The sequence below is a fragment of the Cnephaeus nilssonii genome, assembly GCF_951640355.1.
Source record: "Cnephaeus nilssonii genome assembly, chromosome: 16".
NCBI lineage: Eukaryota > Metazoa > Chordata > Mammalia > Chiroptera > Vespertilionidae > Cnephaeus > Cnephaeus nilssonii.
Window position 1 is genome coordinate 37,674,548 of NC_137087.1, and position 20,828 is coordinate 37,695,375.

A 20,828-nucleotide genomic window follows, 5' to 3' on the forward strand; every position below is an offset into this window, starting at 1 on the left:
AATGTAACCTCACACTAAGGTAGGTAATATAGAAACTAATATAATGAGGGTTGCCATTATGGTTCAAAAACATACTTATATTGAATGTCAACATCTGTGGAACTTCAAAATATAATCTTTATGTGTCATTCAATGGGTAGGATATTTGGCTATTTTTAAGAAGAAATGTGTCTTGATATGATACAATAAATGAAGTACCTAGCTTTTTTTTGTTTGAGTCTCACTTGGGTAAAGTCTTCCTTGTGAGGCTGAATTCTCATGACCAGAAGGAAAATTACAGTCTAGTACTAGTCACCAGCTAGTTGTTGCCCTTGAAGAACTCATTAAACCTTTCTAGGGTTTTTTAAAGAAAATAAAAATCTGATTATATTTGGTAAATTACTACTTGCCCTTATATGACATTTTCTAGTTTTTAAATGGTTGTGCATACATCACCCTCACTTAATGCTTCCAATTCCAAGCACAGATTATAGAGACAGTCCATTCTCTCTTCCCCAGCTCTGTTGGGGCCTATGTATGGTGATATTGCATATAATATTAATGTCATATTGATATAATGTTAGCTTCCTTTGATAATTCTTTGGACATTTCAGTGTGTGCTTGAAGCCATCATGATGAATAGGTTTGCCTTAAGGTTGAAAAGATGTAAGTAGTCACCCACCACAAGATCTCTGCTAGCACTCGCTGTCCTTCCTGAGATTCCTCCCTAAAGGTTACCCACACTGCCAGTTATTTCAAGGTCAAAGCATGAAAGCTAATTCATAAAAATTGTTACTAATAGACTCTAAGATCAATCAGTCCTTGCTACAATTAGGTTTTTTACCACATTTCTGAATAGTTCGAAGTTCTTAGTTATTTAAGGCATACTTTAATAAAAGGTGGTTCAAATAGTGGTTCAGTATCATATGATTTTTCATTCACATAAAAACAAAACCAATAAATAACCACATTTTATAATTAGTGCAACAGTAAAGTAATTATTAGCCTGTTTCATTTTTCAGTATGATAAACCTGCTTTTGTTTGATCCCCTCCTCCAGCCTGTTTCTCTCTTAGTCTTCACAATCTCAGTAGTTCCCTTTTGGTCTCTCAGACTAAATTCCTGAAAGTCAGTCGTGGTTAGTTTCTTTTTTTTCTATTCATCCTTAGCAAAGTTTGTGACCTGTGTAGTATACAAGATAGTCACAATCCCATTCATTATGTCTTACCACGTCCACTGTACAACTCTGATCCAGGCCCCTGGCCCCATCCTCCTGAATTTCTACCTAAGTCTCCTACCCACCCCCGCCCCGCCCATCTTTGTCTAGTAGAGCAGCTGGAACAATCCTCTTAAAACAAGTTAGAACATGTCATTTCTCTGCTTTGAGCTCTCCAGTAACATCTAGTAGCATGTAAAGCCAAAATCCTCCCAGGGACCTATAGATACAGACCCAAGTGATTTTCCTAGACATGTCTCTGATCTTACCTTCTCTCCTTCCCTCCGGCTCCCCCACACTCAGCCTCACTGGCCCGTTTCCTCTAACGTACCAGACTTGCTCCGGCTCCCCAGTGTCCACCTGACTTGTTCCCTTTACCCCTTCGCTCAAAGAATTTTGTTTCTCTACCTTCTCAGTGAGGCCTCTGACTCCGACACTCTAAATCCTTTTTTATGCCTTACTGTTTTCCATAGTATTTCATTACTATCTGAAATCCTGTCTCTTGTTTATGGTTTGTTAAAATATATCCGAGGGCAGGGCTTGTCTCTGTTCACTGCTGAGTCTCAGCACCAGGAGCAGTGCCTAATACAGATACTCAAAAAATATTTGTTTAAAGAGTAAACTGAATAAAAATTTTTCTTATATAAGGTTAGTAGTTATGTAAAATATACCCTAAAGATCATTCTGTTTATTTGATTCTCAATTTCCCAATTGTTTTTTGTTAAATAAATTTTAAATATTTGTCTTGTTCCAATTAATTTTGAGTTATAATAGTGATTGAGGAATTCTGACCTTTGAAATGAATGGACAAATTATAAATAAATCATTTCTATTTTTTTTAAAAATATTTTTATTGATTTCAGAGAGGAAGGGAGAGTGAGAGAGAGATAGAAACATCAGTGATGAGAGAGAATCATTGATCGGTTGTCTCCTGCGTGCCCCCTACTGGTGACCAAACCGGCAACCCGGACATGTGCCCTTGACTGGAATTGAACCTGGGACCCTTCAGTCTGCAGGCTGACGCTCTATCCACTGAGCCAAACCGGCTAGGGCAAAACAATCATTTCTTGATTAAACTCCTACTAGCAAACACATACCCTTTCCATCTCTACCTTCCATTGCCAGCAAGATGCCAGGATGTCTGAAAAGCTTGCAGTACTGTACCTGCTGGCATTGCTCACTCACTCTGCCTTGGGCTGGGGTCAGCTTATTTTCTAAACTGGTATCTACCTTGTGGTTCCTTCACTTGCTTCTAGTACAGTGATGGTGAACCTATTTCTGATGACACGCGGCCGCTGAGGCGGCCGCATGCCGAGGATGAAACATTTGCTGCTCCTGAGGATGAAACATTTGCGAAATAATGTTTTTTCCTCAAAGTGACACATTACCCGAGTTATGCTCAGTTTTTTGGCGAAGTTTGACACACCAAGCTCAAAAGGTTGCCCATCACTGTTCTAGTATATTTTTATATTAAACTTTTTATTCCACCCGGGATTTGTTTAATTACACACACATACCTACAACAAGGCTAAGACTCTTATTGACCTCTAGGACCTCTTTTTGTATTCTGGATACTAACCTTTTGTTATATATGTTGAAGCTGTTTCCTTCCAGTTTTGTCCTGGTTTCTAGTTTTGCCTCCGTTTTTTAAGCCTTAAAATTTGGGTAATGCTACCTATCTCAAAAATTTTAGTGAGAATGAGATAGTATAAAGTACTTAGTAGTGTGTCTAGCATACTGTTAGTTGTTTTACTAATAGCTTATGTTAGCTTTTATTATTATTATAATTCTCTCCTCCTACACTTGGTCTCATCCGAAAGCTCACTGTTAATAGCTCTTTCTGTTCAAGCCTTCGCTTTCATCATGAACTCATGTTCTTCCTGCTCACCTCTTCGGAGGGTTGAGTACCCACTCTTGGGACAGCCCGTCTTTCCCAGATGGTCCTGGTCGGTTTTACCTTCCAGCAACCTCTGCTAGTCCATATCTAAAGTTACTACACCATGTTTACCTTGCTTTGCTTTATTTGAATTTTCAAGCAGTTTTAGAAAAAGCAAACATCTATCTGAACTAATACCAGAGAGATTAATGGAGGGAAAATAAGTGCTATTTGGGACTTGTGTAGTTAGTCCAAATCTGATAGATAAAGCTTAAAGATTTTTTTTTTCTTTTTGTTAATCCTCACCCGACGATATTTTTCCATTGATTTTTTAGAGAGAGTGGAAGGGAGGGGAGAGGCACAGCGAGAAACATCGATGTGAGAGAAACACATTGATTGGTTGCCTCCCACATGAGCCCTGACCAGGACCAGGGGTCAGATCAACCTGCAACTGAGATACGTGCCCTTGACTGGAATTGAACCCAGGACCCTTTAATCCTCAGGCCAATGCTCTATCCACTGAGCCAGTCCGGCCAGGCCGAGCTTGAAGACTCTTGAGAGAGGGAAAGGTTGCCAAGGACAGCAGTGCTGGGCATATCTTAGGACATGTTAATGAGCCCTACACAGAAATGCAAGGACTAACTTTTAGGGAGGAACTTGCTAAAGTCTTTGGGGAAATGGAAAATTTCTAAACTTTTATTTTAAAGTCTGTCAATATATTTGTTTTAATTATTGCTTAAGTGTTCTTTCAAAATATATATATTTAAAAGCTGCTCGGGGATGTTAGATTTCTCCTGGTTAATTTACACCTTTCATTATTTTTTTTCATTTTGAATAGGCATGCAAGGTTGAATTCACATATGCATAATGTTGAAAAATCATTATTAGGAGATGATTTTTTAAAAATAGGAATGGTTAAATTGCTAAAGTTAGTGATTTTGCAAATGAATTTACTTAATAGTTTTCAAATATGTTTATTGATTTACTCATAAAAATTTTTTGAGTGGCTTCTGTGGGCCTTAGCTATTAATATTGCAAATATAAATAAGATAGAGACTCAAGGAGCTTGCTGTCCAATGTTATTAAAATATATATGGAGACTAAGAATCTAATCTGCTAACAATATAAGGAACCAAATTTAAAACAGGAAATGGATCCCTTACAAGTTGTGGCAAATTTCATGCCCCTGTCAGAGCTCCAATATCCTTAAAAGTGATGCTTTCAAGAGGTAGTTGAGGAGGAGACCTAGGAGATTAATCATAGGACAAGACGGATGGAAGAGGTGAGGGTTTTCCTAGGCATTAGTATTTGAAGAGGAGATGGAAAGGATGAGTAAAATATTTTTGTAAAATATTTGCAGAATATTAGCCAAACTCTTGTTTAGATACTAAAATTACTTCAAGCTAAATTTTACCAGTCACTATTATTAAAATCAATTTTAAAAAACAACAACTCTACCCTATTTTGGAACGTGTTTACTTAAAATTAATCATGTTGACTCATGTTTGACGTTAAATTATATTTTTTGAGTAATCAGTTTTAAATATGTATCCAGTTGTGGATGCCTCTTATCTGATGAGTTCATCTCCTCCGCAGTTTCGGTGTCTGAACTGCTCAGCTTCGCAAGTCTGCCCTCAGGATGGCCCTTTGTATCAGGTAAGAGGCACTCACGACTGTACATATGACCCTGACGATGCTGCCACGATGGGGACTGCTTTCATCCCAAACTCAAGTTCCTAAGACACGTAACTTGGTGAAACTAACACTTATTTGAGCTACAAAACTTCCTTTCAAATTATGTCCCCAAAGTTTTCCATTATTTTAGTTCTCTTGAAATATCTATTTAATCTTACTAAACTAAAAATGAAATTATTAATGGTAAGGCCATTTTTTATGCGTTAGGGATTTTTAATAATTACCAATTTTAGCCCTTGAGAAATCTCTGCTCCACACATAATACTTCTTTGTGTATTACTTTTTAAAAATTAATCATTCACCCACAATGAAAGGTAAAATGCCAGATGAGGTGAAGCTAAATAATGGCAGCAGCTAAATGTAATTGTGAGCTGGCTTACTAGGCCCTCCCTAAGTGCTTTACTTGAGTTATCTCTTTTAATATAGAAATGATAGTGAACTAATTTAATAATGCACTGAGAAAACTTGAACATGGATCTGAGGAAAGTTTATCAATAAAAGTACATTTTATAAATTTGGAAAACAAGGGATTAAGGATGGTATAGTAAGAATTACTGTACGGAGATGATCTATGGATTAACTATAGCATTTCTTTAAAATCCCCATTGTTTGGGATATTACTCAGCCATAAAAATAGAATAAAATCTTAACATTTGCAATAGCATGGATGGACCTAGAGGATATTATGCTAAGTGAAATAAGTCAGAGAAATACAAATGTCATATGATTTCACTTATATGTGTAATCTAAAGAACAATGTAAATAAACAGAAATAGACTCATAGATACAGAAAACAAACTGATGGCTGTCAGAGAGGAGAGGGGTTGGGGGACTGAGCAAAAAAAGGCAAAGGCATTAAGAAGTACAAAATGGGAGTCACAAAATAGTCATGGGAACATAGGCAATAATCCTATATAATAAAAGCCTAATATTCAAATCGACCAAACGGCGGAATGACCGGTTGCTATGACATGCACTGTCCACCAGGGGCCAGACGCTCAATGCAGGTGCAAGCGGGGGATCCCGAACACCCCGCCAGTTGCCCCACAAATCGGCCCTGATCACCAGCCAGGCCTAGGGACCCTACCCATGCACGAATATCATGCACCGGGCCTCTAGTATTGTAATAAGTATGTATGGTACCAGGTGGGTACTGGAAATATCAGGGGAACACTTTGTTGGCACTAATGTCTATTTCCTTAGAAATAAATATGTTCCTAAACACTGATGTAAAGTATTAAGAGAACAGTAGGAGTAAGACCAAATTTTCAATAATCCACACATATTTCGTGTGTGGGGGTGTGTGTATACAGTCCCTGACATGGACAATTTTGTAGAAAATACAAGTGGGCCAAAATTTACCTAGGAAGAAAGAAAATTTAAATCACTAAATCATGAAAGGCATAAAAAAATTATTAAAGAATTACTTCCTCAAAGAATACCTAAATAGTTTTATGGTCACAAACTCAAATTTTCAAGGAATAGATCATTCCCATTCTAAATTGTTTTATATTATTGAAAAAGATCAAATTCTTCCGAGTTCATTGTACAAAAGTAACGCAATCATGATAGCAAAAACTGACTCCCAATTAGAAAACTAGCAAATCTTATTTTTATTGATTGATTGATTTTTCTTTTAGAGAGACAGGGGAAGGGAGAAGGAGAGAGACATCTATTTGTTGTTCCACTTATTTATGGATTCATTGTTGATTCTTATATGTGCCCAGATCATACGCCTTGGTGTATGGGATGACACTCTAACCAACTGAGCTGGCTACCCGGCCAGGATTCAAATCTTATTTTGAATATAAATATAAAAATGATAAATAATATACTAAATATTATACTAAAAGAATGAAACCAAGACTAAATAGAACTTTTATCAGTAATGCAAGAAATAAAAATCTGCCCTAATCGGTTTGTCTCAGTGGATAGAGGGTCGGCATACAGACTGAAGAGTCCCAGGTTCAATTTTGGTCAAGGGCATGTAGCTTGGTTGCAGGCACATCCTCAGTAGGGGGTGTGCAGGAGGCAGCTGATCAATGTTTCACTCTCATCGATGTTTCTAACTCTCTATCCCTCTCCCTTCCTCTCTGTAAAAAATCAGTAAGATATATTTTTAAAAAAAGAAATAAAAATCATCAGTAGATGCTGAAAAGGCATTTGACAAAAAGTTCTACTTTTTCCTACCAGCTTCTGATTTTGAAGTTTCGAAACAAAAAAGTTGAAATAATAATACAAAGGAATATTCTTTACTTACACATAGATTTACCAAGTAACATTTTGCTACATTTTCTGCCCTCTCTTTCTCTCTCCTTATCTTACCAATCTTTATACATATACCTATTGTTTCTTTGTGAAACCATTTGAAAGTAAATTGCAAGTATCATGACAATAGGCTACTAAATACTTTAGCATATAATATCTAAAATCAAAGACCTTCTCATATAGAACCAAAATACCACTACACTCACAAAAAGTTTAAATAATCTATAATAATAAAAGCATAATATGCTAATTAGACCAGACAGCTGAACGACCTGCGGACATCCTTCTGGACAACCTTCTGGACGAAGCTGGGGCTGGGAGGGCCGAGCCCCTTGCACGAATTTCGTGCATCAGGCCTCTAGTATACTAAATATTAGAGATGTCAGTTCTCCCCATAATTAAATTATTATATTTAGAGAGGTTCTAAGCACATTTTTACCAATATTTTGTTTAACTTGACAAAATCATTCTAAAGTTCATCAGGAAATATAAATCAGTGTTTCTGATCAGTCACATTTTTAAATGAGCAACCTGGGGACATGTGCAATGCCACATACTGACATGTATTTTAAAGCTGGAGTAACTAAAATAGAGGACTAACTTACACACAGACATATGAATAAAAAGAGTAGCTTAGGAACAGACTGTAGTTTGTATGAATCTATAAAGAGTATTTTAAATTATGGAGGAAAAAAAGATTCATTTAACAAATGTTAAGCCCTTAATTGGGCATTCTTTTAGGTCCTAGGGATACAGAAAAATGAAAAAAAAATTCTTTCATGGAGTTTACAGTCTAATGATGGTAACAGATGAAAAATAAATAAGTAAAATTTATAATGTTAGAATAAAAATTAAAGTTAATAAATAGAATTAGATAAGCTTGCCAAGGAAAGATTTCTTGGTGATGATATTTGATCAAAAAGAAGTGAGAGAAATAGCTATGTATGTATCTGGGGTAGGGCACTCCAGGCCGAGGGAACACAGAGCAGAGATCTGGAGGAGGGTCTTATCTGGTTGTTTGAGGCTAATCAGTGAACTCGGAACATAGATGTTGGGGATGGGTGTGATCTAGTAGGATTGTGCAGGATTCAATCCATACTTCACATCTGAGTTTCTCACGGCTTAAAACAGTAAGTATTTAAAGGAGAAAATATAGTTGAATAGTGAATCTCAGAGTGGGGATGACCTTTCTCCTTGTACATGCGAAAGAAAAAAATACAAACTGAGTTGACTATTAATATTGTAAAGTACATGACAAACATACCACAGTTGAGGAGATATCAGTAATATGACACAAAGGTTTAATGTCCTTAACACATAAAGAATCCATACAGCTGAAACCGGTTTGGCTCAGTGGATAGAGCATCGGCCTGCGCACTGAAGGGTCCCAGGTTCGATTCCGGTCAAGGGCATGTACCTTGGTTGCGGGCACATCCCCAGTGGGGGGCGTGCAGGAGGCAGCTGATCGATGTTTTTCTCTCATCGATGTTTCTAACTCTCTCCCTTCCTCTCTGTAAAAAATCAGTAAAATATATTTTTTTAAAAAAAGAATCCATACAAATCTATAAGACAAAGTTCAGCGTTCCATAGAATAATGAGCAAAAGCTATGATTAGGCAAATCACAGAAGAAGGAAACTGCCCAGTAAGCAAACAAAAATGGTTTACTTCTTTAGAAGCCAAGAAAAGAAAGAAAATATTTTTATGCTTATTAAATTGCCAGATTAAGAGGAAAAAGGGGTAGTGCTCATTACTGATGAGGCTATGGAATATTTCTTTTGGAAATGTAAAAATAGAACAACTTTCTTGGAGCCACTCTCTTGTGTGACAACATTTACCAAAAAGCTCTAAAAGTGTGTGTGCGGTTTTAACCAGCAGTTCCACTTCTAGGACCAACCTGGGGCGGGGGGGGTGGGGGGGACAGGAGGTGAGGTAGAAAGCAGGGACTAGACCATAGATCATTGGGTCAGCATTAATTTGTAATAGAAAAAAATGAATTAAGTAAAATGTACAGCAAAAAGATATTTGTTGATAACTTATGGGTTCATTTCTGTAAAGGCATTATATACAGCCTTAAAAATGATCAAGTTGAGTAGAAACAAAGGTATGGAATTTTTTAATGGACAAAATTATTTACTGAACAATATGTGTAGTATGATTTCAGTTTTAAAAAACAAAGAAGTACATAAGCAAAGAGACTAGAAGGATATACACTGATATGATTATGGTGTTATCTTTGGATGGTAGCATTTAAATCAAATTTCTTTTTTTTCATGGTGCTTTTCTATATTTTCCAAATCTACAGTAAAGCCAAGTTATTTTTATGATAAATAAAAACTTTTTTAAGAAAGAGTACATCGAAGTTAATTTTAGGATTTTCTAACATTTGAAATATATTTCGAAGTATCTGTTCTTTATTTTAGTACCTGATGAGACTGGGGACTAGCAACCTTGCAAAATTTGGGTTGATTCAGTGCAATCACTTAACAACATCGGGAGGAGTGAGTGATGTGCCATAATTCATGAGAGTAAGAAAGCAACAAACAAATAATACTTAAAGTTCATCTTAATTTCCAGTATTGTAACACATTTCAATAAATTTATTAACCTCCATATGTTTTCATAGATCAAACAAACACAAATAGTTACTCTGAGGCAAAACCATTTTTGGCCAAAAACTGAGAAAGTCCCAACCACTTACAACCAAGCCATTTTACTTCCCTGTCTACCTTCATGCCACTAAAATCGGTGATGGGTTCTCCTGTGTATTAGGAGTGGATTCTAGAACAAATTAATTATTTGCAGAGAGTGTGCAGATTCAGCATCAGGAGTGGAAGCAGAGGTGGGAGGCATATTGGGATGAAGGGCAGGCCGTAGGCTGGGGGTTGGTAGAATGAGAAGCAATAAAGTCAGAGTTGGATGTCTATGAGCAAGCAATAGAGTATACAGGTCTCCAAATCTGGCTGAGCTTCAAAAACACAGGGAGTTCTATAAAACGCAGATTTCTGTCTCCACTCCCAGATACTCTGATTCATAGGTAACAAAATAAATTTTAAAATAAAAACAAGCAAACAAAATTTAGACCAAAAATTATTTTGACCGTGGAAACCCTGAAAGACTGACTTTTACTCCAGCCCCTAGAAAACTGGTAGTGGTGTCACGTTATTCAGCTGGGAGGAACGATCCTAGGAATTCCCGTTCCCATTCTCAATCCCATCCTGGCTGAATGGCAGAAGGGAATCCACCCCTGGGTTTTCTCAGTATGTAGCACAGCTATGCTGAATATCGAGACCTTTGTCAGGTCATTGTCAGGATTACAGACTGTCAGTCTGTCCCTTTGTTTTGCACAAAGAAGACAGTTCTCTGTACTGGATTTGTGCATTCACCCACACTGAGATGAAGGGGAAACAGTCAAGGGCCATTTCAGCCCTTTCTTGGTTTCATAAAAGTAGCTCCTCAAAATTTCATTTTAAAAGGGAGAATCTGCAGCTTTAAGAAAAGGAAAACCATTGGTTCTCCAGACCCTTTCTGACTTGGGTTCTATACATGTGGTAAAACAGAGGGTAAATGCAGATGGAAAAGTAGCACTGTGCCACATACATTTGTCTACCGGAAGCTGTTTCCTCTCTAGTACCATGTGCTGGTGTATGGCACTTTTTCTACATAGTGACATGAAGGACAACCTGAACCATTCAATTACATAAGAATCAAATTGAAATATTTAATAGGATCAACTGATTATTGAAAGGAGGCAGTAACCTAAATGTTTCATGTAACAAATCAGCTACTTGGTTTTTTTTAAAAAAAAGCTGAAAAGAAAATGTGGAACTGACTTAAAAAATGTCATTTATGAAAACTCTCCCACTTTCAAAAATTCATAACAGGAGGTGTGTGTTAATTTGTGACTCAGTAGGTTCTCACCGAGGCCAGCTCTGTTGGAACCCAGCCTACAGCCTTGGCTTGTTCAGTCCCACAGGTGCACACCTTTAAGGAGGCATCACAGCTTTCAGTGCCCACAGGCCCTGCCTCCCCCTAAGTGTCACATCAGTACTAGTCATGTGCAACCAGTGCAAGGTCTATAGGACTTTAAACTTGACCTTTGTCATATATTATGGAAAACTTTACTGATTCTAGAAAAACTATGGCAATTTAAAAATACAGAGTTTTTATAGATACAAACAACAGAATGGTGGTTACCAAAGGGGAAGTGAGGTAGGGGAGGGCAAATTGTATAAAGGGGTTCAAATATATGGTAATGGAAGGAAACTAGATTTTGGGTGGTGAGCAAGCAATAGAGTATACAGATAGCAAATTATACCACTGTACACCTGAAATTTATATAATATTAACCATTGTTGTTACCTCAATAAGTTAAAAATATATAGAACAACATAAACTGATGAACAAAAATAGATCTAGAGACAGAGAAGCATCAAACTGACTGTCAAACCTCAGAGGGAAGGCGGGGCGGGAGGGAGGGGGAGCGGTAAGAGACCAACCAAAGGACTTGTATGCATGCATTAAGCATTACCAATGGACACAAGACACTGGGGGAGGGAGGAGAGGGCATGTGTTGGGGGGTGGGAGTGGCTGAGGAGAAGTCAATGGGGGGGAAAAGATATAATACTTTTTAATCAAAGAAATTTTTAAAAATATATAATTTTAATGTCACCTTGTTATAATCACTAGTATCAGCAAATATTGGAAATTATAACTCCTTAAAATCTTTTGTATATGATCTATATTGTTTTCATGTAAAAGTCTTCCTCATCATTTGTTTTTATTTGTAGTCATATCCCATGGTATTGCAGTATCGACCAAGAATTGACTTCGGTTAGACCAAGGGGCCTGGACCCCACTGAGATGAATCCTGCACTATTTGTTTACTCATGGACAGATTGCACAGCAAGAGGTGTGTGGACTAAAGGGACACAACCAGATTTTCAGCATGCAAATAAGGCCATTGTCTGTCTCTAAATTGTCAGTTGCATTTATGTTGTTTCTATTAAGAGCAAACCAAGTGCCATTCTGCTACTGAACCACCTGTGTAAGTTATGTGTGCTGTCTCACAGTGTACAAGTCACACTGAGGTCAGCTTGGTGTGCGTCCCTGCTGCAGCCTTTGGAATACTTTGCTTGTTGTCCCAAGACTGTTCTAATGTTCAGTTACACTAGTAATATGGCTCAATCTTTGTGGTGTTACAGTTTTCACATACTTTCTCTTTTACTCTTGTTCAAATAGAGTATTGTATAAGAAACTGGTAATTATTATATCTGGAAATTACTTTATATGGCATATATGTTTAGAAAAATGGTTTTTGAGCCACTGTCCTATTCTCAGTAAGCTTTCTCTGTGTAACATAGTTCATCTTTTGGGAAGAATTCCAATTATTCTTTAACATTAGAGCACATTGTAATTGTAGACATTTTAAGTCATCTGTCAGTGTAGTCTACCAACTGCACAAGGAGGGCCCGTTAGCCCTCCAGGTTGAAAATGTGTGCGATTCTGGGAGAACTGAAGCTGGATTCACAACCATTCAAAGTGTTGGCAGCTGATCACATTTACTTCTAACTAAATGACTGTGTAAGTAAGGTTCCTCTTCTCTCATAATGCCTTATGACAAGCGGGTACTGCTGTGAACCGTCTTTGTGTAGCCCATTTTATGGATGCGTCATATATTGTTGGTCTCATTTAATGAGTACATTGTTTCTCTTTTTAAGTTGGCCTTAGGTATGTGTTGCTGTGGCATGCAGAGGGTTATGATGATTTTAAATATTAGGATCTTTAGAGCAGATAACTTAGCTGTTTTATGGATTTCAAGTCTCAAAACAGTTATAGATTAAAACTGTTACCTATCACATTTCCAAACCATTTGCATAAAATAGAATAAATGCAGTGTAGTAGATAAATATGCTAACCACAATTAGTGGTCTGAGGATATTTCACTTTAGATCCTGTAGCAATCAGAGGGGTGGGATTACTGTTCATACATAAGTTTATTACAGTCAGAGCTATGGGAATGGCCTTGATTTTGTAGTTTTGTTAAGTCTTCCATTCATTTTGAGATTAGTCTGCAAGTCAAAGAAAGTCTTGTTACCTTAAATTATATGAAGAACTTCATTTAAATGTTTTAAAATGTGTATTTGTTTTCTAAAAACTTCATTGGCAATTGTTTTATTAATTGCTTCAGAACAAGTTAACCTCTGAAACTTAGGAAAAACCTTGAAAGTTAGGAAAAATATTTATTTTAGAAACCTGACATGAGCACAATCTGTGTGTTGCACACACGGTTTTTATACTGTATACATGGTAGATGTGCTACATTTTCCAGTAAATTGTATCACAAATTAATGCCTTCTAAATCTCAAAATGCTTCTTAGAAATAAAACATTGTAGAACTCAAACACATACAAAATACAACTAAGTCTTGATGCATTTCACAATATAAAAGGCTGAAATATCATAATTTTTTCCCATATATCTTTGTTTCAAGTCAAATAGCCTATATTAAAGCTTTCTGTTGTTTTTGTTCTGACTTGTGAAAAAGGTTAGGGTAGTACTTCAATTTCATTTGTTAAATTGTGTTTGTGCTTGGAAGGGCTCACAAGCAGATTTAAAAGGCAGATTCTTTTGTTAAAAATCTATAAAAATGGTTGGAATAGACCATTGCCATTATACTCAACCAAAAAACTGAATTTATTCCTTAGCTACAGAAATTATTTTATGCCCTAAAAGCTAACTTCCTGGCATCCCTAAAAGGTTTTAAAACTTGTTAGAAATTTGTTACATCTAGGTCAGTAATTAAAATAATGTTTTACATATGGGAATTTATTTTAATTGACTTAATGCAAACTGCATTGAGAGTACATTTTAAAAACCACAAATGAGACCTGGTCATTTTGGGGGCATCAGCCAAAACCTACAACCTTAAGTGAGTTTTATGGATACAGTCTCTTTACATTTGTCCTGTTGCTTCATCATATGTAATTTCATTATTTTCCAAGGAAATACATAGGAAGCAATTGTGAAATTTAGAATAGTTTTTGTGTATTTTTATTGAAATTCAATGGAATATGTGCCAAAACATGTGAAAAATTTACATAAAGAAGGACATCAGTTGTCATTGGGGCAAGGTACACACTTTGTGATGGTCCTGAGTAATGCTGTATTACTACAGAACCACAGACTTCTTCAGCCAACCTCTTTTATATATTCAACTATGATTTTATAAGTATGGGACTACTTTCATATCTAGTAATATACTAAATCCCAGGTAATTATTAGGTTGTGAAATTTGCAAGAAACCAGAAATAGAAAAAATATGCAGACAACTTTTGTGGTTAGTTTTATAAACTTAGGGTAGTAGTAAAACAAACTCTTTATATAAATAACCTATAGGAATAATCATCTGAGTCTGCAAAATTGGGAGAATAAATAAAACTAAGTTTTTATTTAGTCTATTGTTTCTTAAGCAACAACCTGAAAGAACTTTACTTTCATAAAAGGTTTTGTAATCTGTTTTCTCTGCTTTAGATATCATATTAGTAAAAGGGTCAAGGAACCTGGGATTTGAAGGTCCATAGTTTATACACATCACTCTGAGGTAATCACATCCATTAATAGAAAAATCAGAATATGGCCTTTTCTCTAGATTGACAAAATACTTTCAGGAAGTACAAAAAAAGAAACTAAAAGGCTCATTAGCTCATTCAATCTGGGGTACAGCTACCTTGGGTGATGTCTTTTAACTACTTTTAGAAAGATGTGTTATTTCTTTATTCATTGAAAACCTGTCCCATACTAATTGCCACATTTTATAAATGTAATGAGTTTGCTCAACTATGTTATATGCTCAAATGTAATCTAAATTTAAATGATTCTTTAAGAGGAAAAAAGGTATGTTACATAATACTATGAACTGTTTAGCTTTATTGAAATATTTAAGAGAAAGTGCCTCATTGCTACTGTGCATTTGTTTTAGATTTACTGCATACAGTTTGAGTTATCTGTACCTGTCTCTTATTATTTCATATCTAAATAGACACTTGTAAGTTAGAGTGATCACTTTTTTAAAGATTTTCATAAGAAAATACCTATCACCAAAGACACTTTACTGCTAAGGAACAACCATGTTGGAGAGAGAGTTGTAACCGTTTGGAGTTTGGAAATTTTTTTATTGCAATTTAATTTTATGAGGCAATAACTTTGATTAACTGCTAAAATATCACCAAAGAAAGACTTTAAATTGAAATTTCATGGTGAGATTACTCAAATGCAGGTTTTTTCTTATAATTAGCAGAGCACACTTTCTTTCAAATACGCTTGTTTTTCTGCACCATTTGCAGGTCGTAGGAAATCCTCAAAGGTGAGAAAGAGATAAACACAACAAATAGCCTTCCTCTGGATGAAAAGTGGGAAAAAGACATACTTTGGAAGTCTTCTAATTTGAGAAGCTTTTTCTTTCATGAAGGAAATAGAAACAAAAATTACATTTATTTGGTTCCTGAATTCTTAGTAATATGATAAATTTTATTAAAGACAGACTTGGGTAAAGTGTTGACATGCTTACTTGTATAAAAAATAGTACATTCTATTGGACTCACATACATAAATGCTTTTCCATATTCAAAAGCAAAATTTTCATAAAGGCCTGTTTCACCTCCCTGTCCTGTTTCTCAGTGATTGCTCTATTGTTATTAGAATTCAGCCACACAGCCAAATTAGCAAAATGGGTCTCAGATCTAGATCATACATACATCAAATTAAGCACTCTTCTTACACCATTCTCCTTGGGAGCTCAGGCTGTGGGCTACCTCAAAGGTAAAGCTCGCATCCTGAAGTCTCTCTGATAGGCCATACGTGAGCCTCTGTTAAATACTGTGGTTTATCATAAGGAATTTCCCACAGGCTAAGCTTGATACTCAAGATGTTGGTTGTAGGAGAATTGCAAAAGTGAATGTGTTTGCCATAATTTTAAATACCTGGATTAGAACCACAAAAACGTGAAACGCTATTACAAATCACACACACACACACACACACACACACACACACAATATAAGGAACATAGCATGTCTGCCAGATCTGGCATATGAAAGGTTGAAAAATATTAAATATACTAGAGACTCCAAAACGCTTGGAAAGCACAAAATAACCAACCAATGCTGGATTGACTTGAGAGACCTAGTTCAGTAGTGTTTTGATGGAAAAACATGAGATTGAAAGTTCATTAAAATGTACTTTAAATATGCATTACAAGGTTTTCACCATTTTTTTCCTACAGCAATGGCATTTTCCCAATAATTTAAAAGTGATTCTCTTCCCAGTATAATGTAGTTGTCACATATAGTGTGTTTACTTCTTAGTCTTTTACTATGCTTTCAAACACTTAAAATGCTTGAGCACTTCCTTTTCAGAAAGTTATGAAATTAAACTTAAAAATAATTTAATTTTAAATGCTCATTAAAATGTGTCTGTGTACCTATTATGCCCCTTTTCCTAGGAGCCAGCACTGAGACATTGTTCAGCAATGCTTTTTAATGTTCATTATCTTTAAACCTAGCATCAAGTGCAACTGATGTCTGTTAAATGTTGGGTCTAGTTTTCTTCCATCTTCCAGAGCTTCGTGGAATAAGAAACTAATCTAGTACAAATGAAGATTAAATGTTTCTGGGCAACAGTAGAGTTAGTAAACAGATTATTTATCCACAGACACACGTCAGTCCACTGGAGCAGGGGTTCAACACATTGGAAATGTAATGGGATCAGCCTCATATTGTTTGGGGTCAGTTTTCTTTTGCTGTGTTTTTTAGAATGGGGTGGGGGCCCAAGTGTCCTTATGAAGCTGTGGTCCACGACACGCGCCCACGAGGGAGCCCGGGTCCTGCTGCGCCCTCACGTCGGGCAGCACCAGCGAGCACCAGTGTTGTAGAGTAGCCCTCACGTTAAACAAAACCATCGTAGAGTACAATGTACAGTTGTGTTGCTGATTTTCCTTTGAAATATAAGATATTTTAAGCTTTTTTTTTGTCAAAAGTGGTAACATCTTAATACAAATAAAAAACCTTTTTGTGGTTGTAAGATTTAGCTTATGAATCATTCAAATTGAAGTGAAAGATTACAAGGTCATTGTTAATGACTTAGTCTATTAAGAATATATGTATTTTTGTAAAGGAAAAGCACTTGTAGATATTTAATCAGTACAAGATATATGTCTGTTTTGCAGAAATAAAATGCTGCTTAGAGATTATCTTTAAATATTTTTTATTTTTGTGCTCAAATGTATTTTCTGTTGATCTATGGAATGTTCTGTACAAAGCTGTATGGTCGTACTGTTGGGCTAGATACTTGTGTTTTTTAAAATATGGACTTAGCCAAGTATACTTGACCATGTTAAAAATAGTATCTTTGTTATTAAAATTTTGATTGCCTCTTATTGTCTGTCATCATTTGTTGAGTATATGAGATCATAAACATTTTTTAGAGTTTGAGCTGTTTAAGATGGCAAACTGTCCCTCAAGTAGTACTTGGAGTGTGCTCACAGGTACAGTTTCTTCCTTTGTTAGGTTAATCAAATCTAAGGAGCCTTTGGGATGTAATTGGTATCATAGAAAGGCCCCAGAGGATTGGAAGGCTGCTCTCCACAGCCAGTTAGGTAACAACACCTCCTGCACACGGGCCTCGGGAATCCCACGTAGGCTACAGTAGGGCCTTCCACCCAGGAGGGCCTGCAGGGTTACCTTGGTGCCTGGAGCTTTGTCTTATGTTAGTGGTGCCATGAGGTGGCTGGACCCCCAGGCAATGCAGTGAGGTGGAGAGGCACATCCTCTCAGCAAGACTTGACTCTCCATGTCAGTGAGCTTTACCCTCTTCAAGGGCAAATGGGAAAGAACGTGGAGTGTGGTGCCTGTGAAGTGCTCAAAAACGTGACATCACTTTCATAACATGGAACTGGCCAAAGCTCGCTCCATGACACATTCTTCTTTTCCTTTACAGTCTTTTAAGAAACTTTTTGAAATGTTCAACAACCTATTAAATAAACAGGAACTAGGGGAGAGGAATATGCCCTATAATTGGGGGGGGGGGGGGCGTCCTGGCCTGGGAGACTACAGAAAGGGCTGCTCCTTGGCTAAAGTCACAGACCCCAGGTCACCCAAGGCACCTCTCCCTCACCTCTGTTCGGGTAGGAGAGTTTGGGGAGATCCTGGCTCCCTGGGGATCTTGGCAAGTCAGTCTTCATGCTGGGTTCAGGTGGGTTCCAGAAGGACCAGGTAACCTGGGCACCTGTGCCAAGGCCAGGCTTCTGCTGCTCGCCCCTCACCCCCCACCAGATCCATGAAACGACTCCAGCTCACAGGCAGCAGGCTGCCCAGGGAAAGTCCGATCCTCTGGGGTTAGGCTGCAAGGCCCCAGGTGAGAACAGAGGATGGCCATGTGACTTTACATATTCTAACATATTCAGGGACATGCCATGTGGCCTCCATTTGTATTCTTGCTTCCAGCCCTGCAACTTTAGAGGTGTGTCTGCATGGTGGCTCTGTGCTCCGGCTTCATTAGTCATGCACTATCACTCCTGTATGCCTTTGATAAACCTTTTTTTGTTAAAGCTCCTATTATGTGCTAGGTATTGTGCTGATACATACTCCTTCAAGGATTTCATTGCCCAGCAAAGTTGACAGACACATAGACAAGTAAATGATAATGCTGTATGCTCAGAGCAGTGATAGATACATACATACAGGCTATTTGGGAGAACAGAGAAAACTATCTAAAGCGGGAAGATGTCAGCTTATTTTACATTTAAGCTCCTCCCTCAGCCACATATGGAGGACAAATAGACTGCCAATCTGGAATTCCAAGTGCTTCCTGGGAAAACTAGAAGAATCCAACCAAAAAAAAAAGGCCAATGAAAATACAAGAGCAGAAGAAACTGCTGCTATAATTCTTGTGTTTATTTTGTCAGGCACTGTGCTAAGTCCCTTACATGTATTATCTCAGTCAATCATCAGAAACTGTATGAGGTTTCATCATGGTCCTCATTTTGCAGATAAGGAAACTGGCTCAGAGAGGTTAAGTAATTTTCCTAAAGCCACAGAGCTAGTGACCATCAGAGCTGGGATTTGAACCCAGGTCTATCACATTCCAGAGCCTATGTCTTTAACTACCAGGGCTTTTAGTAAGCAACAGCTGTGCACCTGCCATATGCCCAGCACTCTTCTGGGTCCTGCATGCAAAAGGATCTTCCTGGCAATCATTCTGAAAAGGAGAGCCCCACACATACCACAGACTCCTCAGCTGCTAAGACCTATCAAGCAAATTCAACAGCAGTAGAAGTTATCTGTGACAAATTAAACGAAGAGCCCTTCTCAGAAAAGGAAAGATAAAATGTCAAGGCTCCAGGAGGAGGGCTGTAGGTGAACAGGAGAAACTTTTAGGTCCATTCTGTTCTGCAGTGTTTGGATTTATGTCAAGAATCAGAAAATACTAACACCAAGGGATAAAAAAAGTGAATTCAGAAAGGGTAGAACCTATCGTTTTCTCTAACTGCTGTGGCTAACGTGGCCCCATAAGGCACTGAGGGGCTTTCTCAGGAAGTCATACCCCTGCCCCGTCAGGGCCAGCCAGCACTTGTGTCTTCTCTCCATTGGTTCCCCCGTAAGGATCAGCTCCAGGTCTGACTGCAGCTTAAGTCTGAGCTCTCCTGGCAAACTGGGAAATTTATAGGGGACGTTTGCACTTGGTCATAGAACAAAATTTAAGCCACAGGGAAGAAACTGGAGGGAGATAAATTATAGACTATGAAAAATTGGGGAGACGGGAGTGGAGAGAGAGATGCTTATAAAATTTCAAGCAATGTGTTGTTTTGATAAGGTAAAAGCTTATATGCAAGACAAATCAAATATGCAGGGGTAAGAGCACAGACTTTGTGATCAGAAAGACCTGGGTGCAAATGTTTCTCTCATTTGCTTTGGGCAAGTTATCAACCTAAGACTCAGTTTTCTTATCATTTGAGTATAATAAAAAGACAATGTCCTGAGGAGTATGTGAAAGTACTCAGTAAAAGGTAGTCATTAACCCAAAGCAACCTACAGATTCAATGCAACCCCTTTTACAATTCCAATTGCATTTTTTTTTTTTTACAAACAAACGATTCTAAAATTTGTATGGAAAGAAAAAAAGATTGCAAGTGGACAAAGCAATCGTAAGGGGAAAAAAGAACAAAGCTGGTGGCATCACACTTCCTAATTTCAAACTATTACAAAGCAATAGTAATCGAAACAGTATTGTTTTGATATATATATTTAAAAAACAGACACACAGATCAATGGAACAGAATAGAGAGCCCAGAAATAAACCCATGCATGTATGGTCAATTGATTATAAAGAATACCCAATGAATATATAATAGGGATTGTGTATTTTAGAATATACAATGGGGAAAGAAGTCTCTTCAATAAATGGTTTTGAGAAAACTGGACAGCCACATGCAACAGAATGACACCAAACCACTATCTGACACCATACACAAAAATTAACTCAAAATGGATTAAAGACTTGAATATAAGACCTGAAAGCATTAAACTCCTAGAAGAAAACAAAGGCAGTAAGCTAATTGACATCAATCTTAGTAACAATTTTTTTGGATTTGAAACCAAAAACAAAGGCAACAAAAGCAAAAACAAACAAGTGGAACTACATCAAATTTAAAGTTTCTGTACAGCAAAGGAAACCAACAAAATAAAAAGTCAACCTACTGAATGGGAGAAAATACTTGTAAGTCATATGTCTGATAAGGTG

At 37.1% G+C, this 20,828-nt stretch overlaps 1 protein-coding gene across 3 annotated transcripts in view; it reads left to right on the forward strand.

The window, feature by feature from the left end:
• Window positions 1–17,463, forward strand: part of PCGF5 (polycomb group ring finger 5) — a 111,710-nt gene extending 94,247 nt beyond the window's left edge. For 2 of the 3 annotated variants that reach the window (XM_079793555.1, XM_079793554.1), the window contains exons 9-10: window positions 4,667–4,726; window positions 11,822–17,463. In XM_079793555.1, coding sequence (XP_079649681.1) covers window positions 4,667–4,726; window positions 11,822–11,869 — 108 coding nt within the window. In that variant the 3' untranslated portion in view covers window positions 11,870–17,463. The remainder of the gene's footprint in view (window positions 1–4,666; window positions 4,727–11,821) is intronic. The other variant, XM_079793556.1, reaches the window with a different exon arrangement.
• Window positions 17,464–20,828: the final 3,365 nt, after the last annotated feature.